The sequence below is a fragment of the Ylistrum balloti genome, unplaced genomic scaffold (assembly GCF_031769215.1).
Source record: "Ylistrum balloti isolate Yb309-2 unplaced genomic scaffold, AGI_CSIRO_Ybal_v1 Utg370190, whole genome shotgun sequence".
Classification (NCBI taxonomy): Eukaryota; Metazoa; Mollusca; class Bivalvia; order Pectinida; family Pectinidae; genus Ylistrum; species Ylistrum balloti.
Window position 1 is genome coordinate 902,903 of NW_026782170.1, and position 25,879 is coordinate 928,781.

Genomic DNA, 25,879 nt, shown 5'->3' on the forward strand with positions numbered 1-25,879 from the left:
GTACTTAACTAAAGTAAATGTTGGGATATTTCTGGTAGTTAACTAAAGTAAATATTGAGATATTTCTGGTACTTAACCAAAGTAAATATTGGGATATTTCTGGTACTTAACCAAAGTAAATATTGAGATATTTCTGGTACTTAACCAAAGTAAATATTGGGATATTTCTGGTACTTAACCAAAGTAAATATTGGGATATTTCTGGTACATAACCAAAGTAAATATCCGGATATTTCTAGTACTTAACTAAAGTAAATGTTGGGATATTTCTGGTAGTTAACTAAAGTAAATATTGAGATATTTCTGGTACTTAACCAAAGTAAATATTGGGATATTTCTGGTACTTAACCAAAGTAAATATTGAGATATTTCTGGTACTTAACCAAAGTAAATATTGAGATATTTCTGGTACTTAACCAAAGTAAATATTGGGATATTTCTGGTACTTAACCGAAGTAAATATTGGGATTTTTCTAATACTTACCCGAAGTAAATATTGGGATATTTCTGGTACTTAACCAAAGTAAATATTGGGATATTTCTGGTACTTAACCAAAGTAAATATTGGGATATTTCTGGTACTTAACCAAAGTAAATATCCGGATATTTTAAGCACTTAACCAATGTAAATACTGGAATAATTATAATACTTAACCAATGTAAATACTGGAATAATTATAATATTTACCCAAAGTAAACATTGGAATTTTTATAGCACTTAAACAATGTTAATACAGGAACAGTTTTTGTACTAAACCAAAGGAATATACTAGAATACTTCTAGTACATAACGATAGTAAATATTGGAATACTTCATAGTAAGTACATGTAATACCTACCCATGATAACTACACATACTCACAAATAATGTATGTCTCTTTGTTTCGATAGATAATCCATGAACATTCTTACCTGTTTCAAAATGATCGCACTATTGAAAAGCTTCCTAATAGAACCTCTGTTTAGCGTTAACAACTCTTGAAATTTCTCTGTGTCTAGGCCACTCTCCAAAGATAACACTGCTCTCTGCAAGTCCCTGCCATCACGTTTCATGAAGGGACATACATTTTAAATATATTTGTTTTATTTATTGGAATGCTTGTCAGTTGCATACAATTTGATATTGAATATTTTCATTTGTTTTAAATATTTACGCGAAATGTTTTTATATATAAAACCCAGTCCGAATTGAGGCCGTTTGCTACACCGGTACTTATGTTTCCAATGGGACTTAAACGTTATAATGGTTGAAAATTCTATAAATGTATTAAGTTGACTGTTGTGCTGTCGAGGTGATAGAGTGCACGTCGGTTAATTTATCACGGACTGAGTCCTTGTAGAGTTGTATAGAGATCACAGTTCCATGTGTACGATCCCTTTGTCATAGCCGTTCCTCCCCAAAATAGTGCGTCCGATAATATCTAATTGTTGTACATACCAGATTTTGATCGCTTACCAAAAACAGTCGAGACCCCTATACGAGCTTGGTGGTATTTTTCCCCACACGATATCAAGTAATTATCATCACTGTATTTCCGTGTCGCTTTTTAGGATATTCTAAGTAGACACAGGGTGTAATGAAACAATTTGCCATTGTTCATACATTTAGTTACATGATATATATAACTTTTCACCACACCATCCGTAGTCACCACACCACCCGTAGTCACCACACGATCCGTAGTCATCGTAGTCACCACACCACCCGTAGTCACCACACCACCCGTAGTCACCGTCGTCGCCACACCACCCGTAGTCACCGTAGAAACCGTAGTCACCATACCACCCGTAGTCACCACACCACCCGTAGTCACCGTAGTCACCACACCACCCATAGTCACCGTAATCACCACACCATCCGTAGTCACCGTAGTCACCACACCACTCGTAGTCACCACACCACCCGTAGTCACCACACCACCCGTAGTCACTGTCGTCGCCACACCACCCGTAGTCACCGTAGAAACCGTAGTCACCATACCACCCGTAGTCACCGTAGTCACCACACCACCCGTAGTCACCGTAATCACCACACCATCCGTAGTCACCGTAGTCACCACACCACTCGTAGTCACCGTAGTCACCACACCACACGTAGTCACCGTAGTTACCGTAGTCACCAAACCACCTGTAGTCACCACACCACACGTAGTCACCGAAGTCACAACACCAACCGTAGTCACCACACTACCTGTAGTCACCGTAGTCACCACACCACCCGTAGTCACCGTAGTCACCACACCACCCGTAGTCACCGTAGTCACCACACCACCCGTAGTCACGGTAGTCACCACACTTCCCGTAGTCACCGTAGTCACCACACCACCGTAGTCACCACACCACCCGTAGTCACCGTCGTAGCCATACCACCCGTAGTCATTGTAGTAACCGTTGTCACCATACCACCCGTAGTCACCACACCATCCGTAGTCACCGTAGCCACCATACCACCCGTGGTCACCACACCACCCGTAGTCACCACACCACCCGTAGTCACCACACCACCCGTAGTCACCACACCACCCGTAGCCATGGTAGTCACCACATTTCCCGTAGTCACCGTAGTCGCTACACCACCGTAGTCACCACACCACCCGTAGTCACCGTAGTAACCGTAGTCACCATACCACCCGTAGTCACCACACCACCCGTAGTCACCGTAGTCACCACACCACCCGTAGTCACCACACCACCGTAGTCACCACACCACCCGTAGTCACCGTAGTCACAACACCACCGTAGTCACCACACCACCCGTAGTCACCGTAGTCATCACACCACCCGTAGTCACCACACCACCCGTATTCACCGTAGTCACATCACCACCTGTAGTAACCACACTTCCTGCAGTCACCACACCACCCGTAGTCACCGTAGTCACAACACCACCCGTAGTCACCACACTACCTGTAGTCACCGTAGTCACCACACCACCCGTATTCACCGTAGTCACAACACCACCTGTAGTAACCACACTTTCTGTAGTCAACACACCACCCGTAGTCATGGTAGTCACGACACTTCCCATAGTCACCACACCACCGTAGTCACCACACCACCCGTAGTCACCGTCGTCGCCACACCACCCGTAGTTACCGTAGTCACCATACCACCCGTAGTCACCGTAGTCACCATACCACACGTAGTCACCGTAGTCACTACACCATCCGTAGTCACCGTAGTCACCACATCACCCGTAGTAACCGTAGTCACCATACCACCTGTAGTCACCACACCAGCTGTAGACACCGTAGTCACCACACCACCCGTAGTCACCGTAGTCACCACACCACCCGTAGTCACGGTAGTCACCACACTTTCCGTAGTCACCACACCACCCGTAGTCACCAGTCACCACACCACCCGTAGTCACCACACTACCCGTAGTCACCACACCACCCGTACTCACAACACCATCCGAAGTCATCACACCACCCGTAGTCACCACACCACCCATAGTCACTACACCACCGGAAGTCACCTTAGTCACCACACCACCCGTTGTCATCGTAGTCACAACACCACCCGTAGTCACCGTAGTCATCACACCACCCGTACTCACCTCACCAACCATAGTCATTACATCACCCGTAGTCACCACACCACCCGTAGTCACCATACCACCCGTAGTCACCACACCACTCGAGGTCACCGTAGTGATCACAACACCCGTAGTCACCACACCACCCAGTCACCACACCACCCACAGTCACCACACCACCTGTAGTCACCACACCACCACCCATAGTCACAACACCACCCCACCCGTAGTCACCAGTCACCACACCACTTGTAGTCACCACACCACCTGTAGTCACCACACCACCCATAGTCAGAACACCACCCGTAGTCACCACACCACCTGTAGTCAGCGTAGTCACCACACCACTTGAAGTCACCGTAGTCACCACCCCACCCGAAGTCACCACTCCACCCCACCTGTAGTGAATGTGGGTTATTTTGTTTGTGCTACCAGTTCTTTGTTATTTTTCGATGGTGTTATCTGTACTAATCCTCCAGCAATGCCAGTCATATTCAAACTGTATGTACTTGGGTTTCTCAATGTTACTCAATGCTGCCAAATGAACCATTGGACCATCTCTACAATTGATGTTACAATAATTCTTGTTATTTCTACATTCGGTACCTGGTAACAGTGACCTCCTTACTTTGACCATCACTACACTTGATGTTACAATAATTCTTGTTATTTCTACATGCGGTACCAGGTACCAGTGACCTCATTAGTTTGACCATCTCTACACTTGATGTTACAATAATTCTTGTTATTCATACATTCGGCACCGGGTACCAGTGACCTCATTACTTTGACCATCTCCACACTTGATGTCTGCTTCAGTGCTTCAATCACTTCCCTATCCTCACATTCACCGTCTTCTTCTGATTATGTTCATCTTCATCCACATTTTGCTATCCTCACACTCGTCTGATACCAACAATAATCAGACCATTTGGATCATCTCTGCACCTGATGCCTGCTTCATTTGTTTTTTTGTGTGTGTGTATCTTTGTTCACTTTTTGCTGTCTTCACACTCAGTATTTGTTACCATCACATTGGCTATTCACTGTCTTTCCTATGTCAATCTACTTTCAATCTTTTTGTCTATACACATATTTGGTGTCTGCTGCTCATCATGTGTTTATTACCAAGAGAAGCCTTTAAACAGGTAACTTACAAATCTAGTCATCAAGAGTTCTCAAAAATAAGCTGCTCACGTATATGGAAACGTATATGTATGGGAGGGCTATAAAACTGAAACAGCTGATTATTCAGTATTCAATGTCTTGCAATTAAACAGTATTGTTAAAGGAAAAACAATAGTTGTAAGAGTAACAAAATGGCATATGTTTACAATGAAGTATAGCCTCACCAATCATGGTAGTTTGTCCACGCATGTGTTAAAATAAAACCATTTCAAAAATCTTAACTTACACTTCAGAAAATCAGCAAACATCTAAACATCTGAAATATTAAGAGATTTATGTTCCCTTACAGATATAATTCAATGTAGGTATGCGTATTCATTACCAGTTTATTTATTAGAACTCTAATAGTTGCTTTCTTTCTGTCAGTCCAAAACTGTGTGGAATGACTTATCTGAACACTGAAATATTGCGTAATTAAAAACAAGTTTAATAAATAGCAGGTGAATATTGACATGTACACAGATATATTTGTGTGTACAACTATGTTTGTGTTACATCATATTATTTTTGAGAATATCAATCCAGTATTAGAAAATTTCCATTAAATGTGTAGCCCGCCTCTCACCAGATTTGCGCAGATTAAAACCTGTCACTGCAAATTTTATCCAGATCTTTTATCCAATTATCCAAGAAAAGAACATGGTATACACTTTCTGAGTTTATGAGAATAATTAGATGAGATTTGTTGATATAATCATTACTGTTTTGTTCCACAGGCTTCTCTGTGCTATAAATGATACATAGCTCGCGACTTACTGAAGTCTAGCATTTTTCGACCAGTGATACCCTAACTAGAATGCTGAGTCCCTGAAACTCATTCTCCATCACCAAATCATGATGATTAATCATCACACATTGTATTTTTTTTGTTAGTAATTTAGAATTGTTTCGGTGTTCCGTTTATACGATCTGGTTACCTACAATGCTCAGAAAGCAACACCAAGACCAAAAATATCATAAACATAAATTTACTCAAATATTACATAAGCATCAACATCATCGACAACAATATCTCAAGATGGAGACATAATAAATATATATGGGACCATTGTCCAAGTCAGGAGAGGATACATGGAACATGTCTTGTGGCTTTGAGATAAGAAATGTAGGAAAGGGCATCAAAAACTATATTAGAGGAATCATTACCAACATTTTTTCAGGATATAGTTAGATCAAACTTGGGTTAGATTGTGAACATGTTAAACACAAATTTCGTTACATGATGTGATATAACCATCGAGAAAACATGCATATCATTTTTTTTTCTTTTCCAAACATTTCAAATATGGTATCTTACCAGATGTAGAGCTTTGTTTTGGAATAAGCCTGCTATTTATCTGGTAAAAAAATTGAAAAAAAAAAAGAAATAATATTTTGTTTTATCTAATCATATGTAAAAAATAACTTTTCATTAAAAACAATACTTTTTTGTCATTTGAATACGTTCTTTGTGTACATTGAAAAGGAAAGTTTTGTCATCATTACAGTGTTCTGTGAATGGCTGGTAGATGAATATACCGGTAACATATGTGTGATGTGATAGATACAACTTGAGGTTAGAACCATAATCTTGCTGTTTGCTCATCTATCATCATAAAGTTTAATGATAAATGATTGTTAAAGTAACAGACTATATTGTATTAAGTTCAAATTTAGTGAAGTTAATAAAACATGTTATTGACAATCAAGATTAAAAATAAATATTTTCCTTCACTCAAGGTTAATGAATTACATGCCATGAAACATTCAATATAGTAATCATATATCACATCGATGATCCTCAGAAATTAATATTTGCAATATATATTTGTATGTGTCGTAAAATTTTGTGTTTTTTTCTTAAATGAAACTGTCATCTGTTCTTTGTATAATGCTGTTAGAGTTTTCATTATATCTGACTCCTAGGACATTGAAAGTAACTCTAGGTCATTTCTTTTGGAAAACTTGATAACATTCCATTACACAAGACCTTCATCAAATATCAGGATAATGGGGTGATGAAACCAAGACAGCCTCACACCATACTGCTATAACTTTTAGCCCAAGTCAGCACCCAGTTTACCATTATCCTAAGACAACCCATCAAATGTACCAGGTAGTAGAATATCTAAAGCAATACTGGCTGTGACTTTTCCTTAAAGTGTAAAACCTAGACATTTATGTGAGGAAATGTAAAGACACTCCATCTCAGTTTACCTATGGGTATAACTTAAGTTCTTAAAACGTAATATGTTTTTCACAACTGCAACTATGGTCAAGGCCATTTATATGAAGAATGCATCATGCCATTTGAGATACCAAATCTGGGGATCCTGATTCAATGAAGCTTTCACAGAAAATTGCTGAAAGTGAGAAAAGGGACGCTTCATAGGAAGTTTAAGGGAACATTCTGTTATGTAAGCTGCAAACATATCATGCCACTGTTTAATCCTTAGATAACAGAAATCTGTTTGTTTGTTAAATAACTTGTGATGTCATTATGGTATTTGATAACATCAGATGTTACCTATCTATCCAAAATATGAGTCAGATGCATTATTGCTAACTCACTGAGTCATCTTCATAATAAATAATCATTATTTCCATCGAAATGATTTCAAATTAACATTCTAAACATTGTGTATTGTTGACATGATTTTGTTATTGTTTCTACAGAGGCAGGCACTGGGACTGGAGTTACTAACATTAGTGTCACACATGTAGATATGCCTCCATGTCTCCATCATGACGCATACCTACATACCGAGTATATCCATCATGACACATGCCTACATACCAAGTATATCCATCATGTCACATGCCTACATACCAAGTATATCCATCATGACACATACCTACATACCAAATATATCCATCATGGCACATGCCTACATACTGAGTATACATGACACACCTACATAATATATCCATCATGCCTACACATGCCTACATACCGAGTGTATCCGTCATGACACATACCTACATACCGAGTATATCCATCATGACCTACATACCGAGTATATCCATCATGACACATGCCTACATACCAAGTATATCCATCATGACACATGCCTACATACTGAGTATATCCATCATGACACATGCCTACATACCAAGTATATCCATCATGACACATGCCTACATACTGAGTATATCCATCATGACACATACCTACATACCAAGTATATCCATCATGACACATATCTACATACAGAGTGTATCCATCATGACACATACCTACATACAGAGTATGTCCATCATGACACATACCTACATACCAAGTATATCCATCATGACACATACATACTGAGTATATCCATCATGACACATACCTACATACCAAGTATATCCATCATGACACATGCCTACATACTGAGTATATCCATCATGACACATGCCTACATACTGAGTATATCCATCATGACACATACCTACATACCTAGTGTATCCATCATGACACATACATACAGAGTATATCCATCATGACACATACCTACATACTGAGTATATCCATCATGACACATACCTACATACCTAGTGTATCCATCATGACACATACATACAGAGTATATCCATCATGACACATACCTACATACTGAGTATATCCATCATGACACATACCTACATACTGAGTATATCCATCATGACACATGCCTACATACTGAGTATATCCATCATGACACATACATACTGAGTATATCATCATCACATGACACATACCTACATACCTAGTGTATCCATCATGACACATACATACTGAGTATATCCATCATGACACATACCTACATACCTAGTGTGTCCATCATGACACATACCTACATACCGAGTATATCCATCATGACACATGCCTACATATCCAGTACCTCCGTCACAACACATGCCTAAATTTCCTGTACATCCATCATGTCATACACCTTAATTCTGTACTCATAATTGCAGCAGTCAATCATCAATATACTGTGGTCACCTTATCTTGAATAAATACCCCACTCATATCACACAACATTCCCACATACATTTAACTCACATGGCATACTTATAAACCCCACTCACATTTAATTAATTTACACACATGTATACTTACCTTACATAACATACTTATCAACTTGACTCACATTAACCAGTTTACATACATGTATATGACCTACTTATACGACACACTTTTGTACCTAACTCATACCTAGCTCATTTATATATCTGTATTATTTACTCACATTTTTCACTTGTGTATTATATTAGCATAACACACATGAATAATCTACTCATATATATACCACATTATGCATTATGGTATTGCACAAGTAAGTAGTTTCACCACTTACTACATTATATCATAACACATTCAACAGGGCTTTAGCCATTTATGTTGGAAGAAGACTTACCTGATTAAAAAAAAAAAAAAAATTAAATGCAAGTTTTATTTTTAAAACAAGTCTGTTCACATTCTGGCTTCACCTTTACATAAACAGAGATAAAACAACAGCATTTTCCTGCATTAAAAAATACATGCTGGTAACACTATGATCATTAATACTGTAGCCTCAGACATACTATCTAATCTAACTCGGACATGATACAAATTTGTCATCACATATATTGTTACCATGGTGAAAGGAGATCCTACAATAATCACACTAGGATTGAGGAATAAACAGATTAGACGGTGCCTGTTATTTTTCTCTCCAGTTGTTAGTGTTACAGTCTTCAGTCATGCTATCAGGGGAGATAACTCCTTTACTTTTGACAACAAAAGTATACAGCACCAACATAACAATAACAAAGGAATACATATATATCGGTGGTATAAATTACAAAATGACAAACTTACTCAAAATAAACAAAGCAGTGTCAACTCACATTTTGTGGATTGTAGGGAAAAACATAAATTTCCCTAAAATATATTAATGTATGTTAATAAAGAAGGGGAAAAAAGACATTTATTTTGACAATATTAAGGACAATGAAATATAACACCATCATACAATATCCTCAAGTATATTTCTTTTGACTTCAGCTACTACATGAAAAATCATAAAAATATTTTGATATAAGGGGATAATCAACTGTAAATATATTTTCTGCAATAGGCACTATTGATGTGCACCTTACAAGAACATAGGAAGGTTGCCAATTTGAACCATCCCACCCCTTATCACTTATGCTTATCACTAAACAGATGCAGGATGGTCTAAATTGGTACCCTTCCTTTCAGTTAAATAAAATGCAAAGTTTGGAATCAAGTCTGTATTTGATTGAAATGTCATATTTATATTATATCTGTATAAAGGTGTGTGTATACATGAATACTGGGTTCACTGTAATGCTTATGTTAATCTCGTGAATTATTGCAAAATTCAATATTTCTTGGTTTCAACACAATCTCATCACTTAAAATTTCCTGTTGTCAATGACAAAACACTCATTATATAGAGCCATAACTGGCTACAGCTGTGATTGGCTTAAGTTCCTGATGTAATGCTTAGCAGAGCTGTGATTACCTACAGGTTCCTAATGTAATACCTAGCAGAGCTATGATTGGCTACAGGTTCCTATTGTTTGATCTAGCAGAGCTGTGATTGACTATAGGTTCCTATTGTTTAATCTAGCAGAGCTGTGATTACCTACAGGTTCCTAATGTAATACCTAGCAGAGCTATGATTGGCTACAGGTTCCTATTGTTTAATCTAGCAGAGCTGTGATTGCCTACAGGTTCCTAATGTAATACCTAGCAGAGCTATGATTGGCTACAGGTTCCTAATGTAATACCTCGCAGAGCTATGATTGGCTACAGGTTCCTATTGTTTGATCTAGCAGAGCTGTGATTGGCTACAGGTTCCTATTGTTACACCTAGCAGATGATGATGATGATGGTTTATCATCTCTGTGACTCTGCCTGTTGCCGGGCATTGTCCATGAGTTGGTTCTCTGACAACATGAGAGCTGTGATTGGCTATAGGTACCTAATGTAACAGCTAACACGGCTGTGATTGATTATAGGTTGCGATTGTTTTGGTTTCAGGTGTGACATCACAACTACAATACTTTAAAGATTTCTTACTTTGATTAAGGTATGGTGACTTAAAAAGAACATGTCACATGTGTTCAATGTAGCTGATTAGACACTTATAAAAAATCAGTACTCATGAAGGGCTAAATCAATCACAAGAAAAAGACTCACAAAGAAATTGATATGACATGATTACACATAATGTTAATGAATGCTAGATGAAAGTTTGGTTTGTGACAAATTGAAAATGTATGTTGAGCGAGATTTTTTGTCTGCAGTAGGCATTCGAGTGAGAGTTTTTTGTCTGCAGTAAGCGATTGAGAGAGATTTCTGGCTGTAGTATGTGGACCAGTCATATTTTTTGTCTGCAGTAGGCGATTGAGTGAGATTTTTGGCTGTAGTATGCGGACCAGTGAGATTTTTTATCTGTAGTAGTTGGTTTAATGAAATTTTATTGGTTAATAATGAATAAAAGAATTTTTGACAAAATGAGTTGATTATTAGGATACCATATGTTGACTGCAGTCTCAAACTAAGATTGTAGTAAAAATATTCACAATCATCTTGCAGTCAGTAGTACTGATGATAATGACATTAAAACAACGTAAATATTACAAATATACACAAGAATGATGTAGAAACAATTAACTAACATAGGTATAAACAACACAAGGCAGTGACCCATCAGCTGTGTCATTAATCTCTTTGACATACAAAAATATAAAATAAAAATATTTAAATAATATTTTATCATTAGGATTTTATATTAAAACAATAAAGCCTATGTATACTGTATACCAGAGATATTACCATTAAATGGTGAATAAAAAATATAAAAACTTTTACCACACTTTCCTGATGAGAAGCTCAGTGGATAGTCCTCAGAAAACAATATCAGAGAAGGGTTTGATATAAGCATAGGCAGTCTGCTAGATTCTCCATTGTAAAACCATATGACGCAGGATTTTGCTAAGTATTGACAGACTTATCACCAGCAAACAAAGTTTGAGACTAAAGACCAAAAAAATATATATATAGTATATTAAAGATTATAGCATATGTACTTTTAATAATAACACATGGGAATGCAAAGGATTAGACAACTGTAAGATGACAGCTATTTTACAAGTAAAGGTGTAAGCCCTGGTTTCCAAGGCCTTCCACAGTAAAACTCGGTAAAATGAAACTGTTAACAACAGGTCAGTAGAGCACCTACCAGTTTGATTTTTATCAAAATGACTCATGACATATCAGACATGTCACTGTTGGCACATCATGATTTTCAGGATGTCAGGGAGAATAAATTATGAATTTCGGCAAGTCAACATAGCAACAACATAAAAGTGGGGATGTCATAATTGTAGATGGGTATACAAAATTAAGCAGCCAATTTGTGATCACCAAATCTGCCCCTCTAATTCCTCTTATCTAGCAACAGACCGCTGAAAGCCAATAAATGCCCAGCGATGGACTGCTGACAACTAATAGATCTTACTGATGTTTACAGATTTCTTCACAACCATTGGTCTGGTATATCTGGAGCACGATAATGTTTTCCATACACAGCTATGGTCAGTTTCTGTGCTGCCCCATTTATAAATATAATAAATGATGACCATCCTTATCAAAATGGTGAATTCATTCCAAGCTTTGTGCCAAAGTGGAGCCGTGTACGTTTCTGGTATCGAGAGTACAGTCTGGAAAAGGCAATACATAATTTATCTTTTATATACATATATTTTTTTTTGATTTTCAAAAAGAGAATTTGCTCCAATTTTTTAAAAACTGTTCATTCATATCCTGTGGATAAGGAAAACAAATTCTCACAAACCTAAGACTACTGATGTGGAGAAGGATTAAAATCAAGAAATAATACATTTATTAAAAATTTCAAAATTATTGTCTTTAACATTGCAACATTTCAGTTGTATATTAAATCACAATAGTTGTATAGATATTTTGAAATCATTCTTTCAGTTACTTACTTAACCTCATGACGTTTAACCAGTTCGTTGATGAAAAGAATGACAAGAGGGAAGCTGAAACCGATTCCCCACACAGCTGGGTGAACACTTCCAAGAGACATTAGTCGATGCTGACCAGCCCCTCTTATAGACATATCACAGACGAAGAGCACCACCTGGCCACATATCCTGTAAAAGTGCAAGTATTTCTAAATGGATGTGTGTATAAATACATGATTAACATGAAGACGTGTGGGTTATGGAATATTTCGCACAAAGAATTGAGAGAGGAAATATATATACATTTTATATAAATAGGAGAGAGTGAAGGTGAAAATATTCAGTCCTTTTACAGGAGTGAGAAATTGCAAAAATATGTAAGTCTAAATTTCAAATTGCAGGAATGAAACAAAAATTTATATTTCATTTAAAATATGTATTAAGAAATAAACCAAACAGTGTATAGCATTTGTCTACTTAAGAATGAATTAACTGTGTAAACATAACATTGTGTAAACCTGTTTAACCACTATAAGTATAACCTGTGTAAACCACATAATGTATAACATAAGTAAACACAACCATATATAAACCTGTGTAAACCACATAATGTATAACATAAGTAAACACAACCATATATAAACCTGTGTAAACCACATAATGTATAACATAAGTAAACACAACCATATATAAACCTGTGTAAACCACATAATGTATAACATAAGTAAACACAACCATATATAAACCTGTGTAAACCACATAATGTATAACATAAGTAAACACAACCATGTATAAACCTGTGTAAACCACATAATGTATAACATAAGTAAACACAACCATGTATAAACCTGTGTAAACCCTATAATGAACCACAAAATGTATAACATGAGTAAATTCAAGAATGTACAACATGTGTGAACCACATAATGTATAAAATGAGTAAACCCCAACAATTTATAACCTGTGTAAACCCCAACAATTTATAACCTGTGTAAACCACATAACGTATAACCTGTGTAAACCCCAACAATTTATAACCTGTGTAAACCACATAACGTATAACCTGTGTAAACCCCAACAATTTATAACCTGTGTAAACCACATAACGTATAACCTGTGTAAACCCAAACAATTTATAACCTGTGTAAACCACATAATGTATAACCTGTGTAAACCCCAACAATTTATAACCTGTGTAAACCACATAATGTATAACCTGTGTTAACCACATAATGTACAAACCTGTGTAAACTTAACAAAGTATAACCTGTGGTAACCACATAATGTACAAACCTGTGTAAACTTAACAAAGTATAACCTGTGGTAACCACATAATGTACAAACCTGTGTTAACTTAACAAAGTATAACCTGTGGTAACCACAAAATATATAACATGAGAAAACCCAACAATGTCTTACCCGTATAGACTGTATTGGTGACACTATAACTTCTTTACATCCAACAATGTTTACACTGGTGACAAGTATAAACCATCACAATATACATGTATGATGACAGGTAATATTTTCTTTTCTAAAAATATCAATATACATGACAATGCTGACTGACAATAGAAAAAAATTACTTACAGCAACAAGACGGTACACACCCACAGACGATTGGTCAGGGGGTTCTGTTGCCAGATGTGGTCAGACCAATGTACAAAACTCACAGAGATCACAACTGAAACAAGAGCGAATCATCACTCAGGATGAAAACTTGACTTAGATAGGAGTGTGAGAAATTTATGTACAGGCTGATCGTAACAAGGAACTTGGCATTGGCTTTAAATTTCTTTATAACATGAACCCTAAGTATAACTGTAATTGACCTTTTAAGTTAAGTTGCTTGAGAATGTGTTGACTGATTCTGATCAAGAAAGGGCATAAAATTGCATAGGCTTAAAAATATCAGGTCCAGTATATAGACAAGAGAATTGAGACAACACAACACTTACCGAAGTAAAAGACGAGATAAAAAGTAAAGACATTTTGGGCCAGCACCAGGCCCCCGGAATACTTGTCATACCATAGTTGACTACTGCTGTTGGCACTGTACAAAGGAATATCCAAAAATTAAGAATCAATGCTAACGTTAAGAACCAAAGCTCATCTTACTCTAACTGGTATTAAGAGAGGTATCTACCTAGTATATGAAAACCTGAAGTCAAAGTGAGCTATAGATCTAAATTAATTTCTCTGTTTCTAGAGAGATGTTCAAGATATGTCTAACTGGTGCAATACATTTTAAAATCCTAAACAGTATATCTCATATACAAAATTCATTCCTCATTTATTTATGTTGATAATATCATAAATAATTATTAGGACTAAAAAGTAACAGGCTTACTGATTATTTCAGGGAAGAAATTAGTTGAAAGTTTGTTGAGGAAAAAATTGTCTCAAATAAGGCACAAAACATGTAAATACCAATTAAGGCAAGAATGATAGAAGGGACATAACTACTATATAAACAGTTGTAATAAGTAATAGGTAGATTGTATATGTACATCTTCCTGTGTATTAAACACTTGTGTCAACTTTCACAATCTTAAAAATAAGAACAAATACAGGAAATTTTAAAAGTTGATAAATGCATATGAATATTTCTTCATAATATGAATATTTTTTTATCTTTTTTTTTGGACATATTTACTAGGAAATCAACAAAAGATTATAAGAACTATTGAGATACAGCAATACCTAAGACACACATCAGGTGTGCTACGTTTCACATATATATAATGAAGACAAGTGGTACTGGAACTTTAAATAAACTTGATATAACACCTGTCATAAATGGAAGAAAGCCCCAAAGAAAATTTCACTTTTGTTTCCTCTTTCTAAAGTAGAGAAGTTTCAGAACAATCTGACATAAGTTTAACCAACCAGGTTGAAATGTCTTGAAAGTGTGTATAAAGTGTGTATAAAGTTTCATGATAATAGTATAATTAGAAAATCAATGATCTTGCCAATTCCCAAATCCATTAATTTTTCATGTTTTTTTTTTTTTTAAATAACAATTTCATTATCCTACACATATAGCTTAACAAAATTGCACTAAATCAGTCTTTATATATAACATCAATGTTGAAATTGAAACCAATATAAATTCTATACAAAAGCTTACCCAAAAGCAAAAATTGCACAGGAGGGTTGGGGTGTGTGATCCCCAGCACAGAAGGAGTGTAGAGTGAGACCGTAACACAGGAGACACACCAGTCCTGCTGGCACAAATCTTGTCACAAAATATAACAGGAACTGTTGCACCACCTAAAGCAACACAAAAGTTAGTATCACATAGATTTTCTGTTAATGTTAACAGAATTATTACTTTAATATGTTTACTTAAGTCTGGTAGCTACAGATTTAAGCTAAAGATATACATATTGTATATCTGTGTATTTAATTTCAACCTCTGAAGACAAACCTCACATTCTGTAATACTTCCTACAGGCTTTTTACATCATTGTTTAAGTTCTATGTTTTTTCTATCATAAATATTCTAAAATGCTCTAGTATGACTAGAAGTATACATAGTAAAAAATGTTACTTACATCCTTGGTGATATACTCAGAGTTGTGTGTGGTAGCATTGTTCATGACTCGTGGATCAACAGGCAATCCCATCATGCTTAAGGACAGGAAGGGGATGACGATAAAGAGGATCCAGAGAAGATGTTGTGAAGCAAGGACAGGAGGCAGCAAGACCATACTGCCCAGCAGCTGGACCAAGCTCAAGGACAGGTGGTAACACAGCATTAGGTAGAAACAGTTCCTGCTGCTCATCAGGAATGACCGTGCCTAAAATCATAGAATGTTATTCAATGGTTATATGCCTTCTGTGTACATGTAGATTAAGATATTAAAACGTCTGCTAATAACAATCTCATCTACAAAGTTTTCTGACATTTACATAAGTAAATATAAATTTGAATATATTTCTCTATATAAATGCAGTGTATTGGCTCAACCAAAAGTGTTTTAAGCATTCAGTCTTGCTTTTGTCCATTTTATGGGGTGATGAATTGAGTTGCTCTAAGACAACTTTAATGAACTGTGAAGCAGTTCACGTCAAATTTGTCTCAAGAGCAACTTAATTCATCATTCTATGAAATCAAAAGCAAGATTCAATGTTTATAGTTCAGTTAAGATGGCTTGTTTTTGATATTTTGAATAAATGAAGTCTGCAGTTACAACTTGTGCAAGTCTAATGGGTTGCATTGAAAAAATATAGTCTGACATATCAAATTAGAGGATTATCAAACAGTATTACTCAAGCAAAATACGACTTCAACATTATTAAACTTAAATTAAATTTAATCTTGTCAGTATATTTAGAAATAATGAAAATTCTACATCAGCTATGCAGAAAACTAATGTCTATACTGTTTCCCTGTTTGCTTCAAAATCGATGGCAGCCATTTTAAAATTGCAATGGAGTGTGTTTTCCTGATTGATATGTTTAACCATGTAAATTAAATTTATTATTTATTAATTTATTGAGTTATTTTTCACTTCATCACCTCTGCAATAAGCTTGATAAGACTGATGTTGTCCTCCTTCCTAAAAGTCAGAGGGCACGGAATGCTAATGAGGGTACTGGCTAGCTGCATTGGGGTCAGTTGGTCTTCCTTCCATGGCTTTGTCATCAGAGAGTCTACTGCACAAACCTGGGGGTACAGAGGCTCTAGAGCCAGGCTGGGGGTCAACAATTCAACAGAATAAGGCAAGCAACAGTCATCAATTTCATATGGAAATAATCAAAATTGCAAATAGCTTTGAACATTATGTTTAACACTCAACCTAGAGTAGCACCCTGGATGGTACATTGTACTTGAATCATTGAATCATTATGTTTATAAAGCAAAATAACTGAAATTTCTTTGTACATGAACCCCATATAAATCTGCAGTGTTATTTATATCAGTGATGCAACACTTACCTACAGTCTGCTTGAAGGAAGATGGCTGTGTTGTTGATGTTGTTTGAACTGCCGACACACATAACCACCTCTCCAAACTCCTGCATGATCTTCATCATCTCCTGTGTTGCTAGAGAAAAAACCATGACAATGTATTTAAATATTGTACATTCTAGCTTTTTCAGTGAAGTTATAATAATTTCTCTCGACTAGAAGCTGATAGTTCTACTTACTGTGAGTTGTACAGTCTGTGAATAGGTTGACTAGAAGAGGGACATTATCAACTGTCTGTAAATGAGGTCGAATGTTTTCTATTCCCCTAGGAAGTTTTGCCTATGAAAAGATAAAGACAACATTTGTTAGTGAACATTTGTGATGACAGTCCTCTTAACTGAGAAGTCCTTAAAAGAGATTTTCATGGTGTTATAAAGCGTATATACTGTATGAAATCTACAAAGAAATGTACATTTGAGCCTTACCCTGTTGTCCAGGGCCCCTGTGAGACTGTCTGTATTCTCTGTAAAGTAACTGGAGGCATGACGACTCTCTATGTCTGTGATATTATCTAGGTCCTGATTGGTATTGCACTGACTACTGTAGCTCTTTGAAAGTTCTGTGTTGGTGAAAAGAACTTCCTCCTCATCTTCCCCATCTGTTGTCAATGGAGTTCTCTCCCCTATATATACTCGGGGAGACCGTGGTTCACTACTCGATGTATCTGTTGTCATCTCAAACCTAACCTGAGAGGAGTTTAAATTAACAATGCTTGGAGCACTCTGACAGCGTGAGTGCATGGAATCCTGGGAATGTTTGTAGGTTGACGACACCATGTTTGTATCCTTTGCGACAGTGTCAGATGAGTTTCTGCTAGAGTAACGAGACATGCGGTGAGGCAGATCAGCTGCAGACGAGGCTGCAGTTTCCCCCTTAAGGGCTGGATCAGATAACATAGATATGTGACAATTCCATCCAGCTTCTAGACCCATCTTCTCTGCAAACACCTAATTAAACAGCAGTAAAATTGAAATGAGTGATACTAATCAAACAACAGCAAAATAAATAGGAGTGGCACTAATCAAACAACAGCAAAATAAATATGAGTGGAACTAATCAACCAACAGCAAAATAAATATGAGTGGTACTAATAAAAAAACAGCAAAATGAATATGAGTGGCACTAATCAACCAACAGCAAAATAAATATGAGTGGCACTAATCAACCAACAGCAAAATAAATGAGTGGCACTAATAAAAAAACAGCAAAATGAATATGAGTGGCACTAATAAAAAAACAGCAAAATGAATATGAGTGGCACTAATAAAAAACAGCAAAATGAATATGAGTGGCAAAGGTTCTTTTCCTTAAAAATATACTCTACTATTTGTTTATAAAGTTGTATGTTGTGTAATTAACACCAAGCAACTTGTTTTTCATCAGAGAAACATTAGAAATCAGTTCCCAAAACAATGCATGTTCTGTAGCTCTTAAAACAATCAGGACACAAAAGCTATTACTTGTATAATAGTTATTACAGAATTGTACTATTATTGAGCTGAACCCTTACTAAAGAACACAGCAGTTCATGATATGCATGATTTCTCATTTATAATATATGTCAGGAAAAATCTTAAAAAGTGATTAAACAGTTATGATCACATCAAATTTAGTATTAATCTTGTCAAGCTTTGGTTGAAACTCATTCTTTCATACACTGTTTCAGGAAAATAAATCTATGGTGACAATGTGATTATAAGTAAAACAAGATGAAATTACAGAGCAAAGTCTGGTATCTCATCTCCAACACCTGTGATCTGTACAAAGTCCATTATCTTGTACCCTCACACCTGAGACCTGAACAAAGTCTGTAATCTTGCCCCCTCACACCTGAGACCTGAACAAAGTCTGTTATCTTGTCCCACACCTGAGACCTGAACAAAGTCTGGTATCTTGTCCCCTACACCTGTGATCTGTACAAAGTCTGTTATCTTGTCCCTCACACCTGAGACCTGAACAAAGTCTGTTATCTTGTCCCCACACCTGAGACCTGAACAAAGTCTGTTATCTTGTCCCCTCACACCTGAGACCTGAACAAAGTCTGTTATCTTGTCCCTCACACCTGAGACCTGAACAAAGTCTGTTATCTTGTCCCCTCTCACCTGAGACCTGAACAAAGTCTGTTATCTCATCTCCAAAACCTAAGACCTGAACAAAGTCTGTTATCTTGTCTCCAACACCTGAGACCTGAACAAAGTCTGTTATCTTGTCCCCTCACACCTGAGACCTGAACAAAGTCTGTTATCTTGTCCCCCCACACCTGTGACCTGAACAAAGTCTGTTATCTTGTCCCCTACACCTGTGATCTGTACAAAGTCTGGCATCAAAATATCAGCATAGGGACATAACAGTATGACTTATGACAGTATGTGGTATTGGATAGGACCGTTCCATATGCATCTTGCAATAAGCAAATGAGGCCAACACACAACCCTGATTCAAATAAATGAGATAGGTTTATCAAAGGCCAAATGTCAGGTCAACACATAACAATGGTTCATAGTTAGGAAGTGAAATTATCAAAGGCCAATGGTAAAGTATTTGTTAAGATTTCTACAGAAACTGCATGATGTAAGAAGGCTAAAACAAGACATAGAACAAAATACTTACTCTACTTCTCACTTCATTTTCTTGAGAAAAGTGAACAAATCTGATGCAGGCTACTTCTAGCTTTTCTATCAATTGCACAACTTCCTGAAAAAAAGTAACTATCAAGTTAAGTATCCTTTGTAGACTAAATAGGATCAAGAATTACTGTTGATTGAGAACCATTGGTATATTTTATTAACAAGTGTATAATGTACATAAAAATGAAATAAAAGCAATCCCAAAGCCTTAAAAAGGTTCAGTGTTACTTACTATGTACATATTTTAGCCTGCTATTTGACAATCATCAGAATCATGATGCTGACTGCAGGCACATACATTGTAAGTAACACAAAACCTCCAGCTAGTAGGATTCATTTTATCATGTTTAATTAGTAAGGAATTCTTTGGAGATCACTTAGAGATCAACCCCGGTATACTGCTGCAAAGTTCAACATAAGGAGTGTTGGTCTCCCTCCCATTATTTATTAAGTATACTGTGCACTTTGTACAAGATCTGAGCTTTTCTCAATCCTATTTAAGTGTGTATTTAACTGCAGATAAAAGGTGCAGACCATTTCTATCACACTTCCTCACATGAATGATGACAAAAGAGTCACACCAATAGTATAATATTAACTAGAGTAGTTTTCAATGTGACAATAAGGTGACTGTAGATGAAAGGATGATACATGGTCATCATTCATACAAATATCTGGTGACCCCTACCTGTCAGACCTGGTACGGCATTGACACCATTCATACAAATATCTGGTGAACCTCACCTGTCGAGCTTGGTATTGCATGGACACCATTCATACAAATATCTGGTGACCCTTACCTGTCTGGCTTGGTATTGCATGGACACCATTCCTATAAATATCTGATTGTTCTGAGCCTGACAGCAACCAGGAATATCCTCAATGGAGGAGATGCTTGTTGTGTCAAAGAGGGAGTCCACACTAAATGCACGAGAACTGTCACTGAGCAAACGTGTCTCGTGCACCAAGTCCGTATTGGAATCTGTATTCGAATCCCTGTTAAAGAGAATGTATATCAATGATTAAGCAAAGACACTCTCCTTTCTATGATGCAACTTCTACGAATTTATGATTTTGATTTTTTTTTCTCTCTTGATTAAATATAAGTATACATGTTACTTTTTATAACATATACATTAGGTGAGTCAGTTTAAAATATACCTTTGTGTCTCACTGCAGGAATTGAAGATAACATTTCCACCATGGGATAGTTGGATATATAAGTTATCTAGGTGAGGGGAAATGTGTTGGGTAAGTGGACGGTAAGAGAATGCTGTACAGTAAGAGGCCATGCTTGTCCGGTGGTAAAAGTCCAAAATCTTCTTCCTGAAAATACACAACACCTTATAAACATGAAACCTTATCCCTTCTCATATTCTCAGTTAAATGTATCTTCTCAATGCTGGTGGTCAGTATTCAAAAACAAACATCACAACACTACTAATACAGTGCCTGCATGCTACTACAATAATATTCAAATATTTGTTGATTATTAAATGTATCTTAATTCACAATTTGGCATATTCTGATTGATTTTATGGATAAAGATACATCTCTTAAGGACATTTTTGCTAACTGATACTTGATAATGTAAACATAAATGGTTTCAAACTCAATTTCTGGTTCTAATAATGTTTGCACACAAGAAGTCATCATTTATGTGAGAAACAAACCTTGTATTCAGGGATTAAACCTTGTACACTGATGGAGATAGTAATTAAAGAAGTAGGGGTAAGCTAGCTACCTACGGAAAGAAAGTTCTTATAACACAACCAACAGAAGATATCTAAGTGTGACCTTTCTACAACTACATCTTACCAGTGTGAAGTGTACTACTCCTGAACTGTAATACTATCTACACTAATATATAAAAAATTGTGACAAGGGTAACAATGTACTGTAATTGATTTGCCTATACTTTGTTTAACACTTGATGTGTAAGAGTCTATGGCCCCATAAATTCCTGTTTAATTGTGGCCTGCTGTGGTGTGTCCAGATGGCCTTGATCAGGTGCCTGAAAAGGTTGTTTTCCTTGTCAACTATTTTGGAATTTTTTCAGTCTATGATATGATGATGGTGAAAGGGTTGTCCTTGAAATGTCGCACTTTAATCTTCTGCTGGTTGTTATATGAACTTCTACTATATTGACATTACCAATCTAAAGAAAATGTTTGTCACAGTTTAGCTACCTGTCACTCTCGGTGAGAACACTAACATCCTCCCCATCCCAGTAGTCACTACAGCATGCCAGCAGCAGGTCAGCTGTGCCCTGAGATAATACCTGCCCTAAACCTATAACATAAGATACATTGCTATGTTAGATTATACCTGTGACAGGTAATATAACAATTTACACACAAAGCATTTTAAATCAAGATAATACTTGTATCACAACAATATTATAATTACTGAAAGATATTCTGACCTGAGGCTTTCTCCCTGACCACAACAGACACCAAATTGGGCATTGGGATCTTGTGTTGTATGAAAGACTTGGCCCGATGGAGTCTTTCCTTGGCTGACTCATCAGGATGCTGTAATAACAGGACAGTACAGTGATCAGCATTAAAAAACAGTTGGATTTCAGTATTTGCAACCTTGATTATTAATGAAATCTAGATAAATTACTTCTGGAAGTGTAGGTCTGGTGTAAGGTCAGAAATGGTCAAATCAAAAACTTTCTCAGTTACAAGTCTAGAATGGTATGGAATGATTTTGGTGCTACAATATCAACATATACACCAAAACCAGCTACACTCATTATTGACATAATTTTCTCACTTTTTTTGGTAAAATTGCAACAACAGGCCAATCAGTAAAACCATTTTCATTCACCTTTATAATGTTATGTTTTCCCTGCAAGATGAGAAATTTTTGAGCTCCAAACTGATTTCAACAAAAGACCTACATTCAAGCAGAAAAAAAAAACTTTGCCTAAGGATGATTCTGACCAAATATGGTCAAAAATCTGCTCAGTCATTCATGATAACTAGCGATTTGTCAAAAAAAAAGATGTACAAGTGGAGGACAGAAACTGCAGTATGCCATAAGATCACATGGATCTTCAGGCCAATTGACTTAAAAAATTTAATTTTTCTTTAAATTTTCTAATTCCAAGGGGCATAACTCATTAAACCCAACTGAACTAAAAAAACATGACCTGCATTTTCCCATAAGACATATACATACCAAATTTTAATTCAAGATGTCTGACTGAGATAATGAGCAGAAGCTATATACTGCATGAAATTTACAAATTGCAAGGGGCATAACTCTGTCAAAATAAATTCAACCTGTAGTGAATAATCTTGAAATTATAGCAAATTAAAACTTGACAGAGATTTTTATTGGTGACATTACAAAATACATTCAATTGTAGAAAATCCTTTAAAAGTTAATGCACTGAAACCTGATTTCAAGGATTGCAATGAGGAATTTAAACATTTTAATTTTTTATCAGAGTACACAACCTATATGGAATACAAATGTTTAAAGGATTTGATCATGAGGGTTTGCTACTGTTTGGCTCCAAGAAACTATCTATCCATTTCCACATCATAATATTTCTCCATAACAATTTTCATCTTCTTTTTCCATGTTCATTGGACATGATGTCCCATGACATGGAATATTTTGGACATTTTTATACCAGAAAAGTGTAGGGAAACACAAGTCCAGTGTAATTTGGAGAATACAAAATATATGCATTAAACTTTGCAGCAATTGTCACTGTTGGTATAAAAGATACACTTTGGAATGGTCTATAAAATAAGTAGAGAAGTTTCTGGTACTGGATAGTCTATTTTACACAATATTTGGTCTCATGTTGATCAACTGATGTGAGTTGGTGATTTTACTTGTGCATAATCTGATAAACTTCATTAAAAATTCATGGTATAAATGTCTATGTTCATATCTAACACAATGTCTGGTCTGTGAGTAGATACAAAGTTTGACATGTCCTTTCAACATACATGCAAAATATTTTTTAATTTCATTGAGGCATTCTAAAGTTATAGTGCGAAAATCAAATGTGGACGTACGAAAGGGATGGACATGGGTAACACTAAATTTCCCCCCTTTTCGATGACCTGGGCATAAAAACCTTTTGATTTTATATTTTATTGTAGTCCTTACCACATGTTTATACATTCCAAGGATGCGCTCTAAAGTGAAAATATCCATAGCTTTATCAGAGAAACCAATCTGTCTGGCCAATTCACAGAGACACCTGCAGAAAACACACCAACACAGACAGGTATTAATTAGTACTCATTGAAAATAACATACTTTGCTAAGGATTGGTGTTATAAGTCATATTAATCCTAATATCAACAAATACAAATCATATAGAACTCAAGGGCAGTAAGCACACTTATCAGGAGAATAAGTCTTTCCTAATTCTTTCTCATAAGTAACACTAATAATTTTTTAGCACAAATTCAAAAATTACTGGAGGCAATATTGTTTTACATGTCCACAACAGAAGAAAGACATTCTGTACAAGTAGGCAACAAGGAGAACCTTGTAACAACATTTGAGACTAAATGACTAGTGTTGTATAAGAGGGACTGAGAATGAAAAAGTTTATGGGCAAACAAAAATGATTAGAGGCAGACATATGGGAAAAGTCTGCCATCATCAAATGATTCTTAAACCCTGTATTGATATTTGGCTGATTGAATTAAAACAAATTTCTTTTTTAGTAGTTGAACTTTGATCCTTTATAGTTTGTAACTGACAAACACGTTCAAACGTTTATATTAAAGTGATTTTTTTTTCATTGAAGTAGAATGATAATAGTAATGCATAAACGGACAGCACAAATGTAAGAACAGATGGATGTACAGATAAGTGCTATCACCATTATTTAAGATGACAAAGTTCTGAATACCTTCTGTTAACCACAGCCACAGTCTCCTCATTCTCCAGAGCCTCAGATGCCACATGGTCAGTGAACTGAGTGTACCACTCCACAGTCTTGATGTTACAGGTATTCAAAAGTATGTTAAGACCCTGTTGACACAAAATATCACATATCAAAGTCTATGTAGTGCCAGTGTGACAAAACAAAGTTTATCCAAAGATAAAAGTCAAAAAGTCATGGTAGGTTATGTTTTCAATATTCTAGCCAAATGAAGAAAGATTTTGTTAATGGTTTATCTATTTACTCAAAAATCATTTTAAGTTTACATGTATCATCCAAGGAAATGTTTAAAACTGTTTCACCCAGAAAACAGCTTTTATCTTTTTTCATCTAGTGAAGGATTCTGATTTTGTGTTATACATGGAAGGTTTGTGATCTTGTGTTACCATGGGGGGTTGTGATCTTGTGTAAACCAAAGAAGGTTTGCAATCTGTGTTACCAAGGGATGGTTTGTGATCTTGTGTTACCCATGGAAGGGTTGTGATGTAGTGTAAACCAGGTACGGTTTGTGATCTTGTGTTATTCAGGGAAGTTTTGTGATCTTGTGTTACCATGGGAAGGTTTGTGATCTTGTGTTACCCATGGAAGGGTTGTGATGTTGTGTAAACCAGGTACGGTTTGTGATCTTGTGTTACCCATGGAAGGGTTGTGATGTAGTGTAAACCAGGT

General features: G+C 36.2%; 1 protein-coding gene across 1 annotated transcript in view; it reads right to left on the reverse strand.

Moving 5' to 3' along the window:
* Nucleotides 1-8,424: 8,424 nt before the first annotated feature.
* The window catches only part of LOC132551291 (transmembrane protein 94-like), a 45,184-nt gene continuing 27,729 nt past the window's right edge, over nucleotides 8,425-25,879 (reverse strand). Inside the window, exons 12-28 of the mRNA XM_060215417.1 lie at nucleotides 25,178-25,299; nucleotides 24,421-24,514; nucleotides 22,709-22,817; nucleotides 22,473-22,575; nucleotides 21,445-21,609; nucleotides 21,084-21,279; nucleotides 20,267-20,350; nucleotides 18,082-18,603; nucleotides 17,836-17,935; nucleotides 17,624-17,732; nucleotides 17,205-17,379; nucleotides 16,237-16,482; nucleotides 15,810-15,952; nucleotides 14,638-14,732; nucleotides 14,270-14,363; nucleotides 12,701-12,868; nucleotides 8,425-12,412 (exon numbers count right to left, since the gene is read on the reverse strand). Coding sequence (XP_060071400.1) covers nucleotides 12,340-12,412; nucleotides 12,701-12,868; nucleotides 14,270-14,363; nucleotides 14,638-14,732; nucleotides 15,810-15,952; nucleotides 16,237-16,482; nucleotides 17,205-17,379; nucleotides 17,624-17,732; nucleotides 17,836-17,935; nucleotides 18,082-18,603; nucleotides 20,267-20,350; nucleotides 21,084-21,279; nucleotides 21,445-21,609; nucleotides 22,473-22,575; nucleotides 22,709-22,817; nucleotides 24,421-24,514; nucleotides 25,178-25,299 — 2,598 coding nt within the window. The 3' untranslated portion in view covers nucleotides 8,425-12,339. The remainder of the gene's footprint in view (nucleotides 12,413-12,700; nucleotides 12,869-14,269; nucleotides 14,364-14,637; nucleotides 14,733-15,809; nucleotides 15,953-16,236; nucleotides 16,483-17,204; nucleotides 17,380-17,623; nucleotides 17,733-17,835; nucleotides 17,936-18,081; nucleotides 18,604-20,266; nucleotides 20,351-21,083; nucleotides 21,280-21,444; nucleotides 21,610-22,472; nucleotides 22,576-22,708; nucleotides 22,818-24,420; nucleotides 24,515-25,177; nucleotides 25,300-25,879) is intronic.